Source organism: Carya illinoinensis, chromosome 4, assembly GCF_018687715.1.
Source record: "Carya illinoinensis cultivar Pawnee chromosome 4, C.illinoinensisPawnee_v1, whole genome shotgun sequence".
Classification (NCBI taxonomy): Eukaryota; Viridiplantae; Streptophyta; class Magnoliopsida; order Fagales; family Juglandaceae; genus Carya; species Carya illinoinensis.
Window position 1 is genome coordinate 44,868,251 of NC_056755.1, and position 23,726 is coordinate 44,891,976.

The 23,726-nt window shown below is 42.9% G+C and overlaps 1 protein-coding gene across 1 annotated transcript; it reads right to left on the reverse strand.

The window, feature by feature from the left end:
* Nucleotides 1-298: 298 nt before the first annotated feature.
* Nucleotides 299-1,717, reverse strand: LOC122306172 (chlorophyll a-b binding protein 8, chloroplastic). Its single transcript, XM_043118612.1, has 3 exons — nt 1,411-1,717; nt 1,203-1,264; nt 299-1,085 (listed from the first exon to the last, which is right to left on the reverse strand). Exons 1-3 carry the CDS (start codon nt 1,561-1,563, stop codon nt 470-472), a joined length of 831 nt encoding a protein of 276 aa, XP_042974546.1. The 5' UTR covers nt 1,564-1,717; the 3' UTR covers nt 299-469.
* Nucleotides 1,718-23,726: the final 22,009 nt, after the last annotated feature.

The following is a 23,726-nucleotide window of genomic DNA, read 5'->3' on the forward strand; positions in this document are numbered from 1 at the left end:
ATTCTGAATGGCGAAGCGCTTGATCGCACCCAGCACTTAAATGAAAAGAGCCAGTCTGATAACGCATTAGTTGATTTCTAGTCTTCAACCATCCATGGTCGGTGCTCAGATACTCGCATTATATAGCATGCATATTTTTCTTTGTTGCTTTTTGTTGAGTGATGTCTGCTTCTCCCTTGCCCTGATCTTCAGTTTGGATCGCTTGCCCAGATTGAGGAAAAACCATAGCAGCCAAATCGAATGCTGACGAGTCCTCGAGAATGATATATACAGTCTTGCATATTCTAAGATGGTCTAATAATGAGGAATTAACAAGTCTATTTTCAGTCCTCATGATGTCAATTCGTACAGTTACACAAGGAGCACAAGACTGACACACCCACATCATGTTATAAAACATAGACAAACACACGCACACGAAGATAGTTCCAAACAACAAGGCGAGCAGGAAATATTACATGTAACTCTCTTAGTGGAACTTGAGGCTAGTCAAGACGTTGTTGTTGACAGGATCGGCCAAGTGATCCAGGAGGTTTTGGAAAGGCCCAACGCCGGTCACAAGACCTTGTATAAAGTAACCCAAGATAGCCAACATGGCCAACCTCCCATTCTTTACCTCCTTCAGCTTCAAGTCTTTGAGCGACTTCTCGTCCTTCCCAAAGCCGAGAGGGTTAAATAGGGGTCCACCAGGGTAGGCTGGGTCACCAGACCCTCCCAAATACTTCTCCAACCCCAGGAAGTACTGTTTTCCCATGGATCCTGGCTTGGCCCAGTCTTGAAATCTCCTGTGCTCAGCAAATCCCATGAGTGCCATCTCAAAGACAAATAATGTGTAAGGATCTGCCCAGTAATTGTATGTCCCCGCTGGCGGGATTACTCCTGTTTTGAACCAAGGGAGGGCTGTTTCCGGAGGAATGAGACCAAGCTTCCCTAAGATCTCGGGTGCTATGGCTCCAACTGCACCCAACATGGCATAGCGTCCGTTGATGACTTCACCGTAGGCCAACCATTTTGGCTCGATGAACCCTCCTGTACCTTCGGGATCCGAGAGCCCTAGAGGGTCGAATCCATAGTCACCCGGGAGGCTGTAATTATTATTATTATTATTATTATTTTTCGAACAAAAGTGAATCAAAACGATCCCGCTGGTGCAGGTCAGCCTAAACCGCAAGGAAGCAAAAGATATTGCATGCATTGATTACCTGCCGTCCAAGTAAGAAAGGCTCTGCTTGGATGCAAACCACAAGGGTCTATCTGCTCCTTGCTGAAATCAAAACAATCGAAGTACAGAAACAGGAAATGTACAATATAAGCAAAACTTGACGCTCTATATATAGCAGTAAATGTGGACAGAATGATCCAGACGGACTAATAAGATGCTAGTGACTAATAAAGGAACAATTAACAAACCTTAACAGGTGGAGTGGACGCTGCCCTTACAATGAAGGAAGCTTTTCTTGATAACCCAATTGGAGATTGGAGTGATCTTGGTCCAAGTATCTGCCTGGTGGCCACCACCGAAGAGGTAAGAGACGATGACGATACCAGAGCTTGTGTTGCCATATTTTCTTCTTCTCTCCACTAACCTCTCGCTCTTTACAGCAGTTTTCTTATCGAAGTGGTTGGTAGCCTCAGAGAATTGATTATCTAGGGACTGAACTCTCAACTCTTGGTTGTATGATTTCCATCTACTAGAAAACAAATAATTGGCAGCGCTAGGGGCTAAGCTAAACCACTACTTGTGGGCATGGTGGCATTGATTTTCTGGCTGCTGTTCGAGGTGGCCCGACTTTGAGATTAGGTTACGATCTGATTCTCCAACAAGCAGTGTACACGTATCATTGTTACTTGGATAAGATATATGCAGTTTGCACTCTCAGAAACTCAATTCTCACGTGGCGGCCTCCCTTTTATTTATCTACTAGTTTAGAGTCAAATTTCTCGCACGTGCTTGATTTTTCATTACTTGATGAATATTAATATAAAATAAACAATTGATATCAAGAAATTTTATTTAAAAAATATATTTAATATCCAAACCATGCAAATAATGAAAAAGCATATCATTTATATCTCAAGGAAATAGATGATAAACATGCCTTTTGAATTCGCCCCACCCCGGTTGCCTGCACGCACCCATCCACCCCCCAACCCCACAGCCACAGCTCCATTGGGATAAAGCAAAACTGCGGTAAAAATATCGACACATGATACTCACGCACAGTTTGTTCCAGGCGTGGCTGTCCCGCACTGTCGCTCCAAAATGTGTTCAACGGCTACATATGCCATACTAGTAGATTCGCTACCTCAAGATCTTCTAGATTTGATCCATCCTATCTCATAATTATTGATGCGTGGTCTCCATGCACCGCCACAAGCGAGTGTGAAGAAAATCGGTATGTCATAGTCCATCCCATTCGATGCCGGTCTTCCTACTATGTTTCTGCTTTCCTAATTGATGAAATTGAGGAAAGGAATACGGATCTCTTCAAAAACCATCTTAGGACAAAAAACTGCAATGTACCTTCAGCATCCACTACCTCTAGTGGTGGTATGAATTTAGGATTATAATCGAGCCGAGGCAAGCTAAGCCATTCTTTGGCTTGCCGAGCTTGGCTCGATTTTTATTTAATTTTTGTTCAAGCTTGATTAAGTAATCTAAACTTCCAACTCGAGGTTGTCCCAAAAACAAGTTTGAGTTGTTATTTTATTTTATTTTAATAATATTTAATAATTAATAGATTTGATAAATAAAAAATATAATATTAAATTTATACAATTAATAAGTAGAACCTCTATTGAATTATAAAATTTTAAAAATTTATAAATAATTAATATGTAGCTAGTTGATATTTATCCAAAATGACAATATATTATATGCTTCCATAAATTATTAATACATATACATAATATGATAGCATATATCTATTTCATATATGGTTTCTACATACTATTATATAAAATTATTAAATCTTATTGACTATTTATTGTACAAATTATAAAATATATATAACTATAAAGCATATTCAATATATAGGCATAAGTAATTAAGTTACATATTATATATTTAATTATAAAAGTGTTATGCTTATATTATTAGCTAATACATATATATTTATATGTATATATACATAAGTGTATGTATATATTTATCAATATATAAATGAGTTTTAATCGAATCCAGCTAAAGAGTCGACTCAGACATAAACGAGCAGACCTTAACGAACCTTAGTCAAGTCGAGTCGAGTCGAGTTTAGTTGGAAATGTGTCATTTATTAATCGAGTAGGTATCTACTTTCACAGTCGAGCTTTTTTTTTTTATAAGTCGAGTTCGATTCGAGTTTAACCGGGCGAGAGCAAGTGGACTATCGAATAGACTGATTCATTTATAGTGTCAAGTATCATAGGTTGCACAGCTATGCCAACTATAAAAAAACCATCAGTTAAGATGGCGCCTTCTTTGCATGGTATGGGTGGGGACCAAGTTTTTGGACCTAAAACCAGATTTCTTTTTCATTTTTACAATGTGGTTGTTGTAATAAGATGTTTGTTAGGGAACCTCACCCATTTCTCATGTATCTCGTTTTCCGTTTATTAATGAAATATTTGCTTGCTTTGAAAGGGGAAAAAAAAAAATTCAAGCATGTGTGTGTGTGTATATATATCAAACTCAATACTCAAAACAAAGCAAAATTTAACAGTACATATTTTGAAGGAAACAGACTCGAGCTAATTAAACTAGTTGTTATCTTATTTACAATGACATAGACCCACCCATTCACAAAACCAATAATTGTTTTGAGGGGCTTATTTTTCTATCGTGTAATACATTTATGTAAAATAAAAATGGAAAAATCTTAATCTTAATTTTACAAGAATTCATAAAAACTAAATGATATATAAAATTAGATCTCGATGATTTGCTACAAATATATAGAAATAAAATTCTAAAAATACAACTTAATATGTTTTAGATTTCTTTCGACAATTTTTCATGCAATAATGTTCATTCATTGTTACTTTTGTAATGAAATATTTATGATTTGTATTCTTCTTAAAAACTATCAAGTGATCTTTTAGAAGGCTATATTGTATTCTAGTATGTAAGCTAGTTTATCAAGTTTCATGTAAAATCTAGAAGTTTTTGTCACATTAAGCATAAAATGCTACAAATTAGACATTAAATAAGTTTTTTCTTATTCATTAATAAAGTTTAGAAGATAAAACCTTTTAACTATTTTCATACAAATCATCAAACTTAAATGATTCTTCTTGTATTTTCACTTTGGATTCCATATTAAAAAGCTTAATATGGCACCCCATTCCTCGGTAAAAAATATGGTTACGATTCGTGGTACCAAAGGTGCCAGCCAGTCAGCACCACCTCGGATTTAGGACAAGAATAGGCATGCAATTTTCACAAAGAATGACATGTAAGCAAAACATATGGGTGTATTGCAGCGGAATACATAAAATTTTACTTAGAGACTATTTTACTAGAGCTCTAAACCAAAAAAAGGTTCATCCATTAATGATATTAATATCCATGTCACAGTTCCCAAATCATATTATACAGCACCAACTGTTCATTGCTTACATCTAGGAACTACAAACCAAATATGACTTATTGCATGACTAAATAATACATCTCCAAAAATACAAACAAAAACTATTGGTTCAAACAAACGAAATCATAGGTAGGTTAAATAGTTATGACAAAACTGTTAATGAAATATTTGTGAACACATATTTATGCACAGTGAGGAATCATTGTGACGCCCCCAAAATCCCCACGCCCGAACACGGGGAAATTGAGACGTCCGGATGGTGACACCCCGGGTCACCATCCCATCGACGGGTGCCGAGTGTGTGCAAGGCAGCAATTGTGTACAGAGAGACATGCAGCGGATAAGAAAGTCATAACTAAGTACCAGAATTTTTCTTAACGTAATACAAGCTGTTTAAAACATACATGATAAAATATTACAAGAAACACAAATACAAGTTTGAAAACAGATAAAAAGCACAGCATCAGCAACCCGGCGGAGCCGCATCCTCGGGCTCAGCCTCCTCCTCCTCTTCCTCGAACTCTGCACCAAAAGCTACGGAACCAAGAAAGGTTCCGCAGGTAAGTATGACCCAAACACTACCAGATGAAAATACATATAACCCAAACAACAAGAAAGCAAGATCAAACAAACACACACCCCGCAACACATATATATTTTACCACGCACGCCAAGACCCAAAAGGCCCACCAACCTCCATAAAGCCACACCTCGCCATTATCCCAGATAATGGCCCAAACCACCATTTTTCCCAGAAAAAGGATCATAACTGAAAAACCATACCACAACCCGCTCCGTATGCACCATGATCTCCCCTAGGGATCATCCGCACACCCTGGCTCAGTGCCACACCATAGAGAACGGCTACGCGTGCGACACCTAAACGAGCGATGCCCAGACTCGTGCCATGCACGTACCGGGCAGGGCCATCCTCTAGCCCTCGCCAGCGAAGGGCCACGGGATCGGTGAATAGAGCGATGCCTGGACTCGTGCTCAGCACGTACCGGGCCAGACCCATCCTCTAATTTCCGCTCCCGGAGTCAGTGAGTAGAGCGATGCCTGGACTCGTGCTCAGCACGTACCGAGCCAGACCCATCCTCTAATACTACTCCGTCATCGCGCAGGGCCTCAGAATCGGTGAATAAAGCGATGCCTGGACTCGTGCTCAGCACGTACCGGGCCAGACCCATCCTCTAGTACCGAACTCGTCAGCGCCCAGACGACTACTCAGGGGATGTCACTCAGTATTGACCGCTCCCGAGTGATCAGAGGAGCTCCACCGTGATAATAACCCATCACGGCTTGGGCTCGTGAGACACACGCACCCAAACGCCAAAACGCCGATAAGCATGATGCACATGCACGCGATATGCAACGCACACAAATAAAATGCAACGCACGCCACACGGCCCAATCAAAACAACCAAACACAACCAACCAAACAAACACTCCGTCCTCAATCCATCCGACCCCCGAAACTCCTCGGACTCAGTCCGGAATCAACAACCAACAATAATCAATTAAATATATAATTAATTAAATAAAACCATTGAATGAGCAATATATATTAAAATCTGAAAATAGGGTTTGGAAAATACTTACAGCGCTATACGGTATTTTTAGAAAGCTCACGGTGTTGCAAACGGCGGAAAAACAGCAACGTCACAGTGAAAATTCACTGTGGCCGTGGGTCCGAAAAACCCACTTTTGAACGGGGACAAACTAGGACACGTGATTGATAGGGTATGGTCTAGAGGTGGTTGTGAAGCTATAGGAAGTGACGGACGGCCGTGGGTGGCGGCGGAATGGCCGGAAATGGCCGAAAATGGCAAATCGGAAAACAAGCTCGTGGGAGCTGCTCCGGTGGTCGATGGAGGCCGGAAATGGGTGGGTTAGGACGGCAAGAGGTCGGTGATGAAGTGGTGAAGAAATGGTGGCCGGAGGTGGAGCGACGGCGGCGGATCGGAGGAAAAACCGTGGAGGCTTTGGAGAGCTTTTCCGGCCAAACGGCCGGCCGGATGGGGGTGATTGTCGGTGGGGAGGTGCGCCGGAGGTGGACGAACCGAATGGCACCGGCGGTGAGCCGCACGGTGGCCGGACGGCGGTAGATCGGGGGCAAGACCAGTCCGGCGTGAGGGAGAGGGAGGAGAGAGAGAGAGAGAGCTCGGGGGGGGGGTGAGCCGATCGGGGAGAGAGAAAGGGAGGGAAAAAGAAAAGAAAAAAAAAAAGAAAGAAGAAGAAAAAAGAAAAAAAGGAAAAAGAAAAGAAAAAAAAGAGGAAAAAGGGAAAAGATGTAGGGAAAAGATGAGGTCTAAACCTCATTCCGGAAAGCAAAACTAACCCGCCAAAAAGATTAAAAAAACACAAAACAACTAAATAAAACACAACACCAAATAAAATAAATTAATTTAAAAACCAACATTAAAAACGCAAATAAATTAAAATAAATAGCTAATATATTAATTAAAATAAAAACAATTATTTCAGCGAAAATACACTCAAAAAGGGGTCATCACATCCTCCCCTCCTTAAAAACAATTTCGTCCTCGAAATTGCAAGATCACCACCAACTTAAACCAAGCCACACAAACGCACATGAACCAACTGAGACCAAGATTAAAATACATACCTTTATCATTCAAACAAATATGGATACTGCTCCCTCATGTCCGCCACTCGCTCCCAAGAGAAGTCTTGTGCTAGCGGATCTCCCCAAGCCACTTTAACCAACGGTATCGTCTTGGACCTCAATTGTTGCTCCTTCCAATCCAAAATCTGCGACGGAACAACTTCATAAGTGAGATCCGGTTGCAACTGAATACTTGCTGGGTCGACGAAGCGTGGCTCTTGCTGTCCAAAGCTTTTCTTCAGGGATGATACGTGGAAGACATCATGAACATCCCCAAAATAATCTGGCAAAGCAACTCTGTAGGCGACGGACCCTACTCTCTCCAGAATCTGAAAAGGGCCGACATACCTTGGATCTAGCTTCCTCTTTTTACCAAAACGCTTGACACCTCTCATGGGAGAGACTTTAAGATAAACCCAATCACCAACTTCAAATGACAATTCTCTCCTCCTGGTATCAGCGTAGCTTTTCTGGCGACTCTGAGCTGCCGCCATTTTATCTCTGATGATCCGGACTTGGCTTTGCATCTCTTGAATTATTTCGGGTCCAATCACCCTACTCTCCCCAACCTCATCCCAACACAAGGGCGACCTACACTTTCTCCCATAAAGAGCTTCGTAGGGAGCCATCTGAATGGTCGCATGGAAGCTGTTATTGTAGGCAAACTCAATGAGCGGCAAATGATTTTCCCAACTCCCTTGGAATTCCATGACACACGCTCGCAGCATGTCTTCCAAAGTCTGAATGGTGCGTTCTGACTGGCCGTCTGTCTGCGGGTGATAGGCAGTACTGAACTTCAATTTAGTACCCAAAGCTGCCTGTAAACTCTTCCAGAACTGCGATGTGAACCTCGGGTCCCGATCCGACACTATACTCTTTGGTATGCCGTGTAGCCGCACTATCTCCTTGACATACAAACGGGTTAACTTACCCAAAGAGTCGGTGTTATTAACAGGCAGAAAATGAGTACTCTTCGTTAATCGGTCCACAATCACCCAAACAGAATTCTTCCCACTAGGCGTTCTCGGCAAACCCACAACAAAGTCCATCGTGATGTCATCCCATTTCCACTCAGGAATAGGGAGGGGTTGGAGCACACCTGCAGGTCTCTGATGTTCGGCCTTTACCTGTCGGCATGTGTGGCATTTTTCAACATGTAAGGCGATGTCCTTCTTCATTCCATCCCACCAGTAATTCTTCTTCAAGTCCCGATACATTTTTGTACTGCCTGGATGAACAGAATAAGGGGCCGCATGAGCCTCCGCCATGATCCGCTCTTTGAAATCTGAGTCCTTTGGAATCACTCTGCGATCTCGGAACCGTAAAATCCCATCACTATCCAAGCTATAGTGCAACGGCCCTCGAGACTTTCGAACTCTTTTCCTGATGTTCAGCAGCTTCGAATCCTTTCTTTGGAGAGCTTTCAATTCTTCAAAATCGGTTACCCGAATATCAAGAACTGATGATAAAATCTCCACTTGCTGCGAACTCTCTAGTAGGAGCCTTCTCATCCCACAAAGTAACGAATCCACTTCCGACGGCTCAGCTTCATCTTCCAAATGTAACTTCCGGCTCAAAGCATCAGCAACTATATTAGCCTTTCCTGGATGGTACTTGATCTCACACTGATAGTCACTGATTAGCTCCAGCCACCGCCTTTGCCTCATATTTAAATTTTTCTGGGAAAACAAATGCTTCAAACTCTTATGATCAGTAAATACCTCACAAGCTTCCCCATACAAGAAATGCCGCCAGATCTTGAGTGCAAAAACAATCGCAGCCAATTCTAGATCGTGCGTCGGGTAATTCTTTTCATGGTCCTTAAGCTGACGAGATGCATAGGCTACAACCCGTCCTTCCTGCATAAGGACACAACCCAACCCAAACTTGGACGCATCGCTGAAGACTACGAAAGGCTTATGCGGTTCAGGGAGTGCTAACACTGGTGCCGTCGTCAACCTGTTCTTTAATTCCTGGAAGCTTCTCTCACATTTATCTGACCATACAAATTCTGTATTCTTCCGAGTCAAGGCTGTGAGAGGTCCGGATAGGCGAGCAAAATCTTCTACAAATCTTCGATAATAACCGGCGAGCCCCAAGAAACTCCTGATCTCCCGTACTGTAGTCGGGCGTGGCCATGACAAAATGGCTTCTATTTTACTAGGATCAACTGCCACCCCGCCCCTGGAAATTACATGCCCGAGAAATTTAACTTCTTCCAACCAGAACTCACACTTGCTAAGCTTGGCATAAAGCCGGTGTTCTCTCAATCTTTCAAGTACCAGACTAAGATGATACACATGCTCTTCAACATCTCGAGAATAAATCAGTATATCATCAATAAATACCACCACAAAAGAATCCAGATAAGGTTGGAATACCCGATTCATTAAATCCATGAAAGCAGCAGGAGCATTAGCTAGCCCAAACGGCATCACCTTAAATTCATAGTGTCCATACCTCGACCTGAAGGCAGTTTTAGGCACATCCTGCTCTCTGATTCTCAGCTGGTAGTATCCCGACCTCAGATCAATTTTAGAGAACACGGCTGCTCCCTGAAGCTGGTCAAATAAATCATCTATCCGCGGGAGAGGATATTTATTTTTGATGGTCACCTTGTTCAACTCCCGATAGTCAATGCACATACGAAGAGTTCCATCTTTCTTTTTAACAAATAAAACTGGGGCACCCCACGGCGACGTACTAGGCTGAATAAATCCCTTCTCTACTAATTCTTGCAACTGAGTCTTCAACTCTTTCAATTCAGCCGGTGCCATGCGGTAAGGAGCCTTATGCACAGGAGCCGCTCCAGGTTCCAAATCTATAACAAACTCCATCTCTCGCACGGGGGGTAGTCCGGGCAAATCATCCACAAACACATCGGGGAACTCTTCCACAACTGGAATGTCTGCCAAGGACTTCTTCTCAGACGGCGTGGATACCATCTGGACCAAGAATGCATCCGCTCCCCATGCAATTTCTCTTCTTGCCTGTATCGCCGATATAATCATCGGTTTTTCTTTCAATTTACTCCCCGCGAATTCCAGACAATCACCATCCGGAAGCTGAAAGCTAACTGTCCGACTTCTGCAATTAATAGTCGCAGAATATCGGTATAGCCAATCCATCCCGAGGATGATATCAAAACCCAACAGCTTGAACACTACCAGATCAGCATCCAAAAACCTTCCCTCAAAATTTAACGGGCATCCCAAAGCAACTTTGGAACACCACACCCTCTCACCATCGGGTAGGGCCACTACCATAGCCTTCGGCAACGGTTCCATGACCAAGTTACACACCCGAGCAAACGTGGAAGACACAAACGATTGTGAAGCACCGGAATCAAACAAAGTACAAGCATAAAACTCATACAAACGAACTCTTCCTGAACCAAACACACAACCCATGAAATCCAAAAAACAAAGAAAGAGCCAAATGCACCAAAAATTAAATCCAACTTAAAATTAATTTAATCCATACCTGTGATTACTCCAGCATCATGGGTCGCTGGTGCCTCATCATCTACCTCTCCGGGTGTGACAGCATAAACCCGGGCTTGCACTGGTTGTCTCGGGTTGGTTCTTCCACCGCGCCTACCTCCACGGTTCCCTTGAACCATTCTTGGACATTCTCGGGAAAAGTGGCCCGGCTGGCCACAAGTAAAACATCGAGCTCCACCAGAAGAGCACTCGCCCGCATGAGCTCTATTGCAAATTCCACATACAGGTACACGTCCTCCCATGCGAACACTTGAGGATGCTTGCGATCGAGTCCCGGACCGCTGAACAAACTTCTGGGGCGAACCCGAACTACTTCCTTCACCAGAAAAACTCCGCCTCTTTTGTCCTGGAGGGGAGCCCATACCCAGATTATTTTCCCGCTCTATAAGGGTGGCCACATCCACTAACTCCTGAAAAGTGGATATCCGGTGGCTGACCACCAAACGGCGTATATCAGGGCGTAGTCCCTCCTGGAAACGCTCTGCTCGCAACTCCTCAGTGGCAACAAGATGAGGAGCGAATTGCTCAAGTTCTATGAACCTCCGGGCGTATTGTTCCACTGTTGCGCCCCCTTGGATCAAATTAGAGAATTCTCTTGCCTTTTGTTTTCTTACTGAGGCGGGAAAGAAGCGGTCATTGAACTCCTTCTTGAAACGCTGCCAGGTCACTGCAGCGAAAGATCCCAACTCAGCTTCCAGCATCACCCTCCTGGTACCCCACCAATCAGAAGCGATACCCTGCAAAAGATAGCTGGCGTAGAGTACTTGCTGAGCTTCAGTGCATCCACACACCTCAAAGGTTTTCTCCAAGTCTTTGATCCATCTTCCAGCCTGAAGAGGATCCTCATTTCCAGTGAAGTGTGGAGTCCGATGCGCTAGGAAGCGCTCATAGGTGCATCCGGCTTGCACCATGCTACTTGACCCGCCCGGATACATCCAAGGCCCTCCCTGATATGGCCAAGGACCTCCTGGTTGTGGCCAATACACTCCCTGTGGCGGACAAGGCCCTCCGGGTGGTGGACAAGGCCCTCCTTGTGGTGGCCAAGGACCTCCTTGTGGTGGCCAAGGCCCTGCCTGTTGTGGCCTAATATTCTGTTGCATAAACTCCGTCATCTGCCTTATTGCCTCGGCTAAGGAGTCATCTCTGGAGGTATTGTCTTGCGGTTCCTGAGTATTTTTCCTTGGTCTTCCTGGTCTTCCCATTTTCCTGACACAACACCACACTTGACCCTCCTTTAAGAAAACAAAATAAAACCATCACAAAACCAACATAAACAAAAACAACACAACACAACAAGAAACAAAAGAAACCGGCATGTTAAAACATAACTAAATAAATAAAAACAAGCAAACAAGCTCAAAAAAAAAACAAATAAAACAACTATACTTAACATAATTTTTAAAACACAACTTTAAAACATTCTGGTACTACCTACGGGACATGTGGTTTTACCCAGAGCCAAACTGCTCTGATACCACCTGTGACGCCCCCAAAATCCCCACGCCCGAACACGGGGAAATTGAGACGTCCGGATGGTGACACCCCGGGTCACCATCCCATCGACGGGTGCCGAGTGTGTGCAAGGCAGCAATTGTGTACAGAGAGACACGCAGCGGATAAGAAAGTCATAACTAAGTACCAGAATTTTTCTTAACGTAATACAAGCTGTTTAAAACATACATAGATAAAATATTACAAGAAACACAAATACAAGTTTGAAAACAGATAAAAAGCACAGCATCAGCAACCCGGCGGAGCCGCATCCTCGGGCTCAGCCTCCTCCTCCTCTTCCTCGAACTCTGCACCAAAAGCTACGGAACCAAGAAAGGTTCCGCAGGTAAGTATGACCCAAACACTACCAGATGAAAATACATATAACCCAAACAACAAGAAAGCAAGATCAAACAAACACACACACCGCAACACATATATATTTTACCACGCACGCCAAGACCCAAAAGGCCCACCAACCTCCATAAAGCCACACCTCGCCATTATCCCAGATAATGGCCCAAACCACCATTTTTCCCAGAAAAAGGATCATAACTGAAAAACCATACCACAACCCGCTCCGTATGCACCATGATCTCCCCTAGGGATCATCCGCACACCCTGGCTCAGTGCCACACCATAGAGAACGGCTACGCGTGCGACACCTAAACGAGCGATGCCCAGACTCGTGCCATGCACGTACCGGGCAGGGCCATCCTCTAGCCCTCGCCAGCGAAGGGCCACGGGATCGGTGAATAGAGCGATGCCTGGACTCGTGCTCAGCACGTACCGGGCCAGACCCATCCTCTAATTTCCGCTCCCGGAGTCAGTGAGTAGAGCGATGCCTGGACTCGTGCTCAGCACGTACCGGGCCAGACCCATCCTCTAATACTACTCCGTCATCGCGCAGGGCCTCAGAATCGGTGAATAGAGCGATGCCTGGACTCGTGCTCAGCACGTACCGGGCCAGACCCATCCTCTAGTACCGAACTCGTCAGCGCCCAGACGACTACTCAGGGGATGTCACTCAGTATTGACCGCTCCCGAGTGATCAGAGGAGCTCCACCGTGATAATAACCCATCACGGCTTGGGCTCATGAGACACACGCACCCAAACGCCAAAACGCCGATAAGCATGATGCACATGCACGCGATATGCAACGCACACAAATAAAATGCAACGCACGCCACACGGCCCAATCAAAACAACCAAACACAACCAACCAAACAAACACTCCGTCCTCAATCCATCCGACCCCCGAAACTCCTCGGACTCAGTCCGGAATCAACAACCAACAATAATCAATTAAATATATAATTAATTAAATAAAACCATTGAATGAGCAATATATATTAAAATCTGAAAATAGGGTTTGGAAAATACTTACAGCGCTATACGGTATTTTTAGAAAGCTCACGGTGTTGCAAACGGCGGAAAAACAGCAACGTCACAGTGAAAATTCACTGTGGCCGTGGGTCCGAAAAACCCACTTTTGAACGGGGACAAACTAGGACACGTGATTGATAGGGTATGGTCTAGAGGTGGTTGTGAAGCTATAGGAAGTGACGGACGGCCGTGGGTGGCGGCGGAATGGCCGGAAATGGCCGAAAATGGCAAATCGGAAAATAAGCTCGTGGGAGCTGCTCCGGTGGTCGATGGAGGCCGGAAATGGGTGGGTTAGGACGGCAAGAGGTCGGTGATGAAGTGGTGAAGAAATGGTGGCCGGAGGTGGAGCGACGGCGGCGGATCGGAGGAAAAACCGTGGAGGCTTTGGAGAGCTTTTCCTGCCAAACGGCCGGCCGGATGGGGGTGATTTTCGGTGGGGAGGTGCGCCGGAGGTGGACGAACCGAATGGCACCGGCGGTGAGCCGCACGGTGGCCGGACGGCGGTAGATCGGGGGCAAGACCAGTCCGGCGTGAGGGAGAGGGAGGAGAGAGAGAGAGAGAGCTCGGGGGGGGGTGAGCCGATCGGGGAGAGAGAAAGGGAGGGAAAAAGAAAAGAAAAAAAAAAGAAAGAAGAAGAAAAAAGAAAAAAAGGAAAAAGAAAAGAAAAAAAAGAGGAAAAAGGGAAAAGATGTAGGGAAAAGATGAGGTCCAAACCTCATTCCGGAAAGCAAAACTAACCCGCCAAAAAGATTAAAAAAACACAAAACAACTAAATAAAACACAACACCAAATAAAATAAATTAATTTAAAAACCAACATTAAAAACGCAAATAAATTAAAATAAATAGCTAATATATTAATTAAAATAAAAACAATTATTTCAGCGAAAATACACTCAAAAACGGGTCATCACAATCATATTCTAAGCAAAAAAACATGATGTAAATCACCCTCTTTGCAAATCTTAAGTATATATAATTATCATCGAGGTGAGCAACCATCATCTTATCAAACACATCGAACTCATCATATCTCATCATATAAATATCTAGAAAGGAATCACTCCACCATTCGGCTTGAGGAATCCTTCAACGTTCCACTCCAGGGAATCTTTCTACTCGTCTATCAGGTAAGTCCAATAAGAAAATGTTCCACTCCGATTTTCATGGGGATTCTCTCTACCAGTATGAAACTCGTGGCAACGTTTCATAGGAATGGAGCGGGGAATCCTCTATTCGTTCATGATAATTGACTCACGGTAAGACTCATACACCTAAAAATCACAAATGCTATCAATCCAAACCATTCAAACTCATCATCTCAAAATCACAATTTAAATATAATCCATAAGCATAATGAAGAATATGTATATTATTTTCATGAAAAAGAAAGGAAAAAGTTACCAAAAATGCAAAGCCAAATCTTACTACATACCCACAACATTACCCCACATTTCTAGTACTGTCTTAGAAGCTAACATACGTAACTAGTATTTAGAATACTATGGTGGAGTTGACACTATTTCTCTTGTCGCTTCTATTGAAGCCACTTGCTTTCATTGAAGACTCTGACTCTAAAGAAACTCAAATGCTTACAATCTCATAAGTGAGATTTTGTCCATTTTTCCAATCCCTTTTATAGGATGTGACCGTTAGGTGTCCTTCTGTAATGCCTTGGTCCCACCAGGGAGTTAGCTCCTATTACCTAAAATCATCTCCCAAATATATAGTCATAAACTCCAAAGTTTCAATGACACATACAACTCACTATTCCAAATCGACTACTCCAATATAATTAGGGGATGCTTGGAAATATTTTTCATCTCATTTCATTTCATCTTATTTCATCTCATTTACATCCCAAACATCATTCAAACACAAATACTTTCAAACTAATTATTATAACTTTTCCAACTTGTCAAATAAAATAAAAATTCAACTTTTTCAAATCTCAAAATAAAAATTATATTAAAAAATTATATTCTAACAATATTTTAATTTATAATATTTTTTATCAAACTTTTTCTCTCTCCTTTCCCAAAATCCAATAAATACTTATCTCAAACTATCTTATTACTATTCACAAATCATTTTACTACTATTCACAAAATTATCTTACTACTATTCATAAAACTCTTATCTTATCTTATTTTCCAAGCATCCCCTTAATGTAAAATACCACAAAATCTGAAAGTAAATGCCAACCTTCCAAAATACAAAGTCAACAGAACAAAACAAAACTACTGAATAAAATTCTCCAATAATGAAGGTACTCTCTTATTTAAATCCACTATGCTCACAATCTTACCCATGCTTGCTATTCTGAATCCTCAACTAAAACACCCAAAACAGCTGCAAATATTGTGGAGATAAGATGTGAGTTATCAATAACTCAATAAGCAGAGAACATATACTAGTATGTAAACATGAGCCCTTTCACAGAGTTTAGAATGCAGAACAAATATTTTAGTTTTAGAATTTAGATCCAATGTTAGCAGAAAATCAGAGCAATAGTTCAAAATGTTCATATTCAAAAATCCTTTGGCATAGCATAACAGGAGATCATCATCTTATAATATCATATCATATTATATCAAAGCATCATATCATAACAGAGATCATGTTAATCCCCATGGTAGGGTTGTGCTATCCTTGGTGGTCAAACTAGGTAGTATCAAAATGTGAGTCTTCCATTTATTCATTCTCAAAGTCCTAAGTGTATACATAGGAAATATCATGCAGAAAAATCACTTTATTTCTAAAGTTGGTGCACTCAGAAATAGAAATGTTGGTACCAACCAAATAACAGATGTGATGCCCCCAAATCCCACGTACGCACACGGGGAAGTCGAGACGTGCGGATGATGACAACACGGGTCACCACCCTATCGCCAAGTGCCAAGTGTGTGTAAAAGCAACAAATGTGCCAAAAGAAAACACGCAGCGGATAAAAGAAGTCATATAACTAAGTACCATAATTTTTTTCTTTGTTTAATACAAAACTGTTCAAAACATACATAATAAAATATTACAAATCACAAATATAGTTTCAAACCAACTACAAAGCATAAACTCCAACTCAATACTCCGGCGGAGCCGCATCCTCGGGCTCAGCCTCCTCCTCCTCCTCGATCTCTGCATCAAAATCTACAATACCAAAATGGTGCCGCAGGTAAGTAAGATCTAAACGCCACTAGATAAAACCATATTAAAACTCAAACAATATGCATAAAGAATTCAAATGCACATATCCCATAAAACGATATTTTTCCATGCAAGCCAAAAATCTCATTTGGCGTAAAAACAAAACCTTTAAAACCAGCCTCGCCATTATCCCAGAGAATGGCCCAAAACAGAGAAACCACCATTTTCCCAGAAAATGGCCCGTATCCAAAAAAACATAAAACCGATCCAATTATTGCATGCACCATGATCTCCCCTAGGGATCATCCGCACACTCTGGCTCCTGTGCCACACCGCAGGTAACGTCTACGCGTGTGACACCTAAACGAGCGATGCCCAGTACTCGCGCCCAGCGCGTCCCTGGACCAGACCATCCTCTAGTCCCCGCCACTCTAGGGACCACGGACTCGACACGACAGCGTTACCGTATCGTGCGATCCGGTCATCGCCCTGCGACAACCCAGGGGATGTCACTCAGTATTATCCACTCCCGAATGACCAGAGGAGCTCCACCGAGATAATACCCTATCTCGGCTTGGGGTCATGATATACACGTACTCAAAAATTCATTTACACGAATAAAACAGGATTTTCTCAATTTAAATAAAATGCACGTGCATGCACCATGTAAATGCAACCTTGAGGCACAAAACAACCAACCAATCACAAATCAACAAACCAAGCAACTCCGTCCTCAATCCATCCGACCCCTGAACTCCTCGGACTCAGTCCGGAATCAACCAACCAACAGTCAAATAATTATTGTAAGAGAAAAATATATTTAAATCTAAAAGTAGAGTTTGAAAAATACTTACAGTGCTGTAAGGTATTTTTTGAAAGCTTACGACGTTGGAAACGGCGGAAGAAAAGCAACGTAACAGTGTATTTTACACTGTGGCCGTGGGTAGTAAATTACCCACTTTCGAACGGGGTCAAACCAAGACATGAAATTGATAGGGAATGGCCTTGACATGTTTATGAAGTTAAAGGAAGTGAGCTTTGGCAGTGGGTGGTGATGGAAATGGCGGTGGAAGCGCAAAAAGGGGCTGAATGGAGTTGAGCTCGTGGGAGCTGCTCCGGCAACGGATCGGGGCTGAAAATGGGTGGGTTAGGTCGGCAAGAGGTAGGGGAAGAAGTGGTGAAGATATGGTGGCCGGAGGTGGAGCGACGGCGCCGGAAACGGCTCAAAACCATACAGAAAGAAGGGGCTCTAGGTGGTGATCGGCGGTTCGGATGGAGGTGATTTTTGGTGGGGGTGTTCACTGGCCAGAGGGGAGTTTTTTGGTGGGGGTGGTGTCGACCACGCCAGCCGGCGGCGGCGGTTTTGGAGGGGGGGTGCTGGACGGCATTGGTGAGAAAGAGAGAGGGTCGGGCGTGCGGGAAGAGAAGGATGAAGAAGAAGAAAAAAAGAAAGAAGAAGAAAAGAAGAAAAGAAAAAAAAGAAAAAGGAAAAAAAGAAAAAAAGAAAAAAAGAGAAAAAAAAAAAGATGGAGAAAGAAAATGAGGTCCAATCCTCACTTCCGGAATCCAAAAACTGACCTGATGAAAACGATTTTAAAGACCGTAAAACGACTAAAATAAATTAAACACCACATCAAATAAAATAAAACCAATTAAAATACAATAATTTAAAATAAAAGAACCAATATATTAATTAAATTAAAAACAAATCCTTCAGTGAAAATACACGTAAAAACGGGTCATCACATCCTCCCCCCTTAAAAACAAATTTCGTCCTCGAAATTTGCAAGATCAAACACCAACTTGAAACAAGCCACATAATTCCACTGAGACCAAGTTTAAGAAACTTACCGTCATTTACTCAAACAAGTAGGGGTACTTCTCCCTCATGTCAGCTACTCTCTCCCAAGAGAAATCTTAAGCTAACGGATCCCCCCATGCCACCTTTACCAGAGGTATCGTCTTGGACCTCAACTGTTGCTCTTTTCAATCCATGATTTGTGACGGAACAACCTCATAAGTAAGGTCCAGTTGCAACTGAATACGCTCTGGGTCAACAAAGCACGGCTCTTGTTGACCAAAAATCTTCTTCAAGGATGATACATGGAAGACATCATGAATATCCCCAAAATATTCTGGCAAAGCAACTCTATAAGCGACGGACCCTACCTTCTCCAAAATCTGAAAAGGGTTGACATATCTCGGATCCAGTTTCCTCTTTTTACCAAAACGCTTAACTCCTTTCATGGGAGAGACTTTGAGATAAACCCAATCACCTTCTTCAAAAGATAACTCTCTCCTCCTGATATTAGCGTAGCTTTTCTGATGACTCTGAGCTGTCGCCATTTTCTCCTTGATAATCCAAACTTGGCTTTGCATCTCTTGAATTATTTCAGGCCCAATTATTTTATTCTCCCCGACTTCATTCCAACACAAGGGCGATCTGTACTTCCTCCCATAAAGAGCTTCATAAGGAGCCATCTGAATGGATGCATTGAAGCTATTATTATACGCAAATTCTATGAGCGACAAGCGATTTTCCCAACTCCCTTGAAATTCCATAACACATGCTCGTAACATATATTCAAGGGTCTGAATGGTGCGCTCTGATATGCAGTACTGAACTTCAACTTAGTACCCAACGCTGCCTGCAAACTCTTCCAAAACTGAGACGTGAACCTTGGGTCCCGATCCGACACAATACTCTTCGGTATACCGTGCAGCCGCACTATCTCTTTCACATACAAGCGAGTCAACTTACCCAAGGAATCAGTATTATTAACAGGCAAGAAATGAGCACTCTTCGTTAATCGGTCAACAATCACCCAAACCGAGTTCTTCCCACTAGGGGTCCTCGGCAAGCCCACTAAAAAATCCATCGTGATGTCGTCCCACTTCTACTCAGGAATGGGGAGGGGTTGGAGCATACCGGCGGGTCTTTGATGCTCGGCCTTGACTTGACGGCATGTGTGGCATCTTTCAATATACAAGGCAATATCCTTCTTCATTCCATCCCACCAATAATTTTTCTTCAAGTCCTGGTACATCTTCGTACTGCCAGGATGGACTGAATAAGGGGTCGCATGAGCTTCTGCCATGATCCGCTCCTTGAATTCTGAATCTTTGGGGACCACTCTACGATCTTGAAACCGAAGAATTCCATCCTTATCCATACTATAGTGCAACGGCCCTCGAGATTTTCTGACTCTTTTTCTAATATCCAACAATTTCGGATCCTTCCTTTGAAGAGTCTTCAATTCTTCAAAATCAGCCACTCGAATATTAAGAATTGAAGATAATACCTCCACTTGCTGTGAACTTTCAATAAGGAGTCTTCTCATCCCGCAAAGCAAAGAATCCAATTCTGACGTTTCGGTTTCATCCTCCAAGTGCGACTTTCGACTCAAAGCATCTGCAACTATATTTGCCTTCCCTGGATGATACATGATCTCGCACTAGTAGTCACTGATTAGCTCTAGCCATCGCTTCTGCCTCATGTTTAGATTCTTTCGAGAAAACAAGTGCTTCAAGCTCTTGTGATTGGTGTATACTTCGCAAGCTTCCTCATACAAAAAGTTCCGCCAGATCTTAAGAGCAAATACAATTGCAGCCAATTCCAAATCATGCGTCAGATAATTCTTCTCATGATCCTTTAGCTGATGAGATGCATAAGCAACAACCCGTCCCTCCTGCATAAGGACACAACCCAATCCAAATTTAGACGCATCGCTGAAGACTACGAATGGCTTATGCGGTTCTGGAAGTGCCAACACTGGTGCAGTCGTCAATCTGTTCTTCAATTCTTGAAAGCTTCTCTCACACTTGTCCGACCAAATAAATTTTGTATTCTTTCTAGTCAAAGCTGTGAGAGGTCCGGATAGGCAAGAAAATCCCTCCACAAATCTTCAGTAATATCCGGCAAGTCCCAAGAAACTCCGGATTTCACGCACTGTTGTCGGACGCTGCTATGACAAAATGGCCTCCACCTTACTAGGATCAACAGCCACTCCGTCTCGGGAAATCACATACCCAAGAAATCTGACTTCCTCCAACCAGAATTCACATTTACTGAGCTTGGCATACAACTGGTGTTCTCTTAATTTCCCAAGAACTAGACGAAGATGATAAACATGCTCTTCAAAATCTCGGGAATAAATTAGAATATCATCAATGAACACTACCACAAAAGAATCCAAATAAGGTCTAAATACCCGATTCATTAAATTCATAAAAGTAGCAGGGGCATTGGCTAACCCAAACGGCATCACCTTAAATTCATAATGTCCATATCTCGATCTGAAAGCAATTTTGGGCACATCCTTGTCCCTTAACCTCAACTGGTAGTATCCTGACCTCAAATCAATCTTCGAGAACACAGCCACTCCTTGAAGATGATCAAATAAATCATCAATCCGTGGGAGAGGATATTTATTTTTGATGGTCACCTTATTTAATTCTCGATAATCAATGCACATATGGAGGGTTCCATTTTTCTTTTTAACGAACAGCACTGGCGCACCCCACGGCGAAGTACTAGGCTAAATAAACCCCTTATGAAACAAATCTTGTAACTGAATCTTCAATTCTTTTAATTCAGCCGGTGCCATACGATAAGGAGCTTTATGTACAGGAGCCGCTCCAGGTTCCAAGTCAATAATAAACTCCATTTCACGAACAGGGGGTAGCTTAGGCAAGTCATCCACAAACACGTCAGGAAATTCTTCCACAACGGGGATACCTACCAAAGACTTCTTCTCAGATGGCGTAGACACCATCTGGACTAAGAAGGCATCTGCTCGACATGCAATCTCTCTTCTTGCTTGAATTGCCGGTATGACTACCGGTTTTTCCTTTAGCTTACTCCCCGCAAATTCCAGATAATCATCATCTGGAAGCTGAAAGCTAATTACCCAACTTCTGCAATTAATACTCGCAGAATATCGGTATAGCCAATCCATCCCAAGGATGATATCAAAATCCAGCAACTTAAACACAACGAAATCAGCATCCAAAAACCTTCCATCAAAATTCAAAAGGCAGCCCAATGCAACTTTGGAACACCACACCACTTCACCATTTGGTAGAGCCATTACCAATGACTTTGGCAAAGGTTCCGTAACCAGATTATACATTTGAGCGAAAGTGGAAGATACAAACAATTGAGAAGCACCCGAATCAAACAAAGTGCAAGCATAAAATTCATATAAACAGACTCTCCCTGAACCAAACACATTAACCCATGAAATCCAAATACAAAAAAGAGACCAAAACACACCAAAAATCAAATCCAACATTAAATTAAATTAGATCCATACCTATAATCACTCTAGCTTCATGGGTTGGTGGCGCCTCATCATCAACAGCTCCGGTTGTAACAGCATAAACCCGGGCTTGCACTGTTTACCTTTGATTTGTTCTTCCACCACGTCTACCTCCATGGCTTCCTTGAACTAGCCTAGGACACTCACGAGTAAAGTGCCCCTGCTGGCCACAATCATAGCATCGAGCCCCACCTGAAAGCAATCACCCACATGGGCTCTATTACAAACTCCGCAAACTGGCACCCGTCCTCCCATACGTACACCCGAGGCCGCTTGTGGTCGAGTCCCGATCCGCTGAACAAATTTCTAAGGCGAACCCGAACTACTTCCTTCATTAGTAAAACTCCGCCTCTTATGTCCTGGAGGGGAGCCCATACTCAGATTATTCTCTCGCTCTGTAAGAGTGGCCAAGTCCACTAAATCCTGAAAAGTGGAAATCTGGTGGCAGACCACCATTCGGCGCATATCAGGACGTAGACCCTCCTGGAAACTCTCGGCTTGCATTTCCTCTGTGGCGATGAGGTGGGGAGCAAATCGCCCAAGTTCTATAAATATTCGGGCGTACTGTTCCACGGTCATACTCCCTTAGACCAAGCTTGAGAACTCTCTTGCTTTTTGCCGCCTCACTGAAGCGGGAAAGAACCGATCATTAAACTCTTTCTTAAAGCACTACCAGGTCACAGTGGCAAAAGATCCCAATTCTGACTCCAGCATTACTCTCTTTGTATCCCACCACTCAGAAGCGGTGCCTTACAACAGATAACTGGCATAAAGTAATTGTTGCGCCTCAGTGCAACCACACACTTCAAAAGTTCTTTCTAAATCTCTGACCCACTTCCTAGCCCATAGTGGATCCTCTTCTCCAGTGAAGGGTGGAGTTCTATGCGCCAGAAAGCGCTCATAGGTGCATCTAGCTTGCACCCCTCCACTAGGCCCTCCTGGCAGTAGCCAAGGCCCTTCTTGTTGTGGCCAAGGACCTCCTTGTTATGGCCAAGGCCCTCCTTGTTGTGGCCTAAAATTCTGCTGCATGAACTCAGTCATTTACCTTATCGCATGGGCTATAGCATCATCTCTCGACGTATCGTCCCGAGGCTCTTGAGTAGACTTTCTTGGCCTCACCATTTTCCTGCCACAACACAACCTTTGACCCCTTTTAAGAAAAACAAATAAAACCAACAACATAAAACCAAACCACACAACAAGAAAACAAAACATACTAGCATGCAATAATATAAATAAATAAATAAATACAAGCAAACTAGCTTAAATAGATTCAAAAAGAATAAAACAAATCAAATAGCGACTTTACTTAAAATAAATTTTAAAACACAACTTTAAAAATATTCTGGTACTACCTACGGGACATGTGGTTTTACCCAGAGCCAAACCTCGCTCTGATACCATCTGTGACGCCCTCAAATCCCACGTACGCACACGGGGAAGTCGAGACGTCCGGATGATGACAACACGGGTCACTACCCTATCGCCAAGTGCCAAGTGTGTGTAAAAGCAAAAAATGTGCAAAAGAAAACACGCAGCGGATAAAAGAAGTCATATAACTAAGTACCAGAATTTTTTTCTTTGTTTAATACAAAACCGTTCAAAACATACATAATAAAATATTACAAATCACAAATATAGTTTCAAACCAATTACAAAGCATCAACTCCAACTCAATACTCCG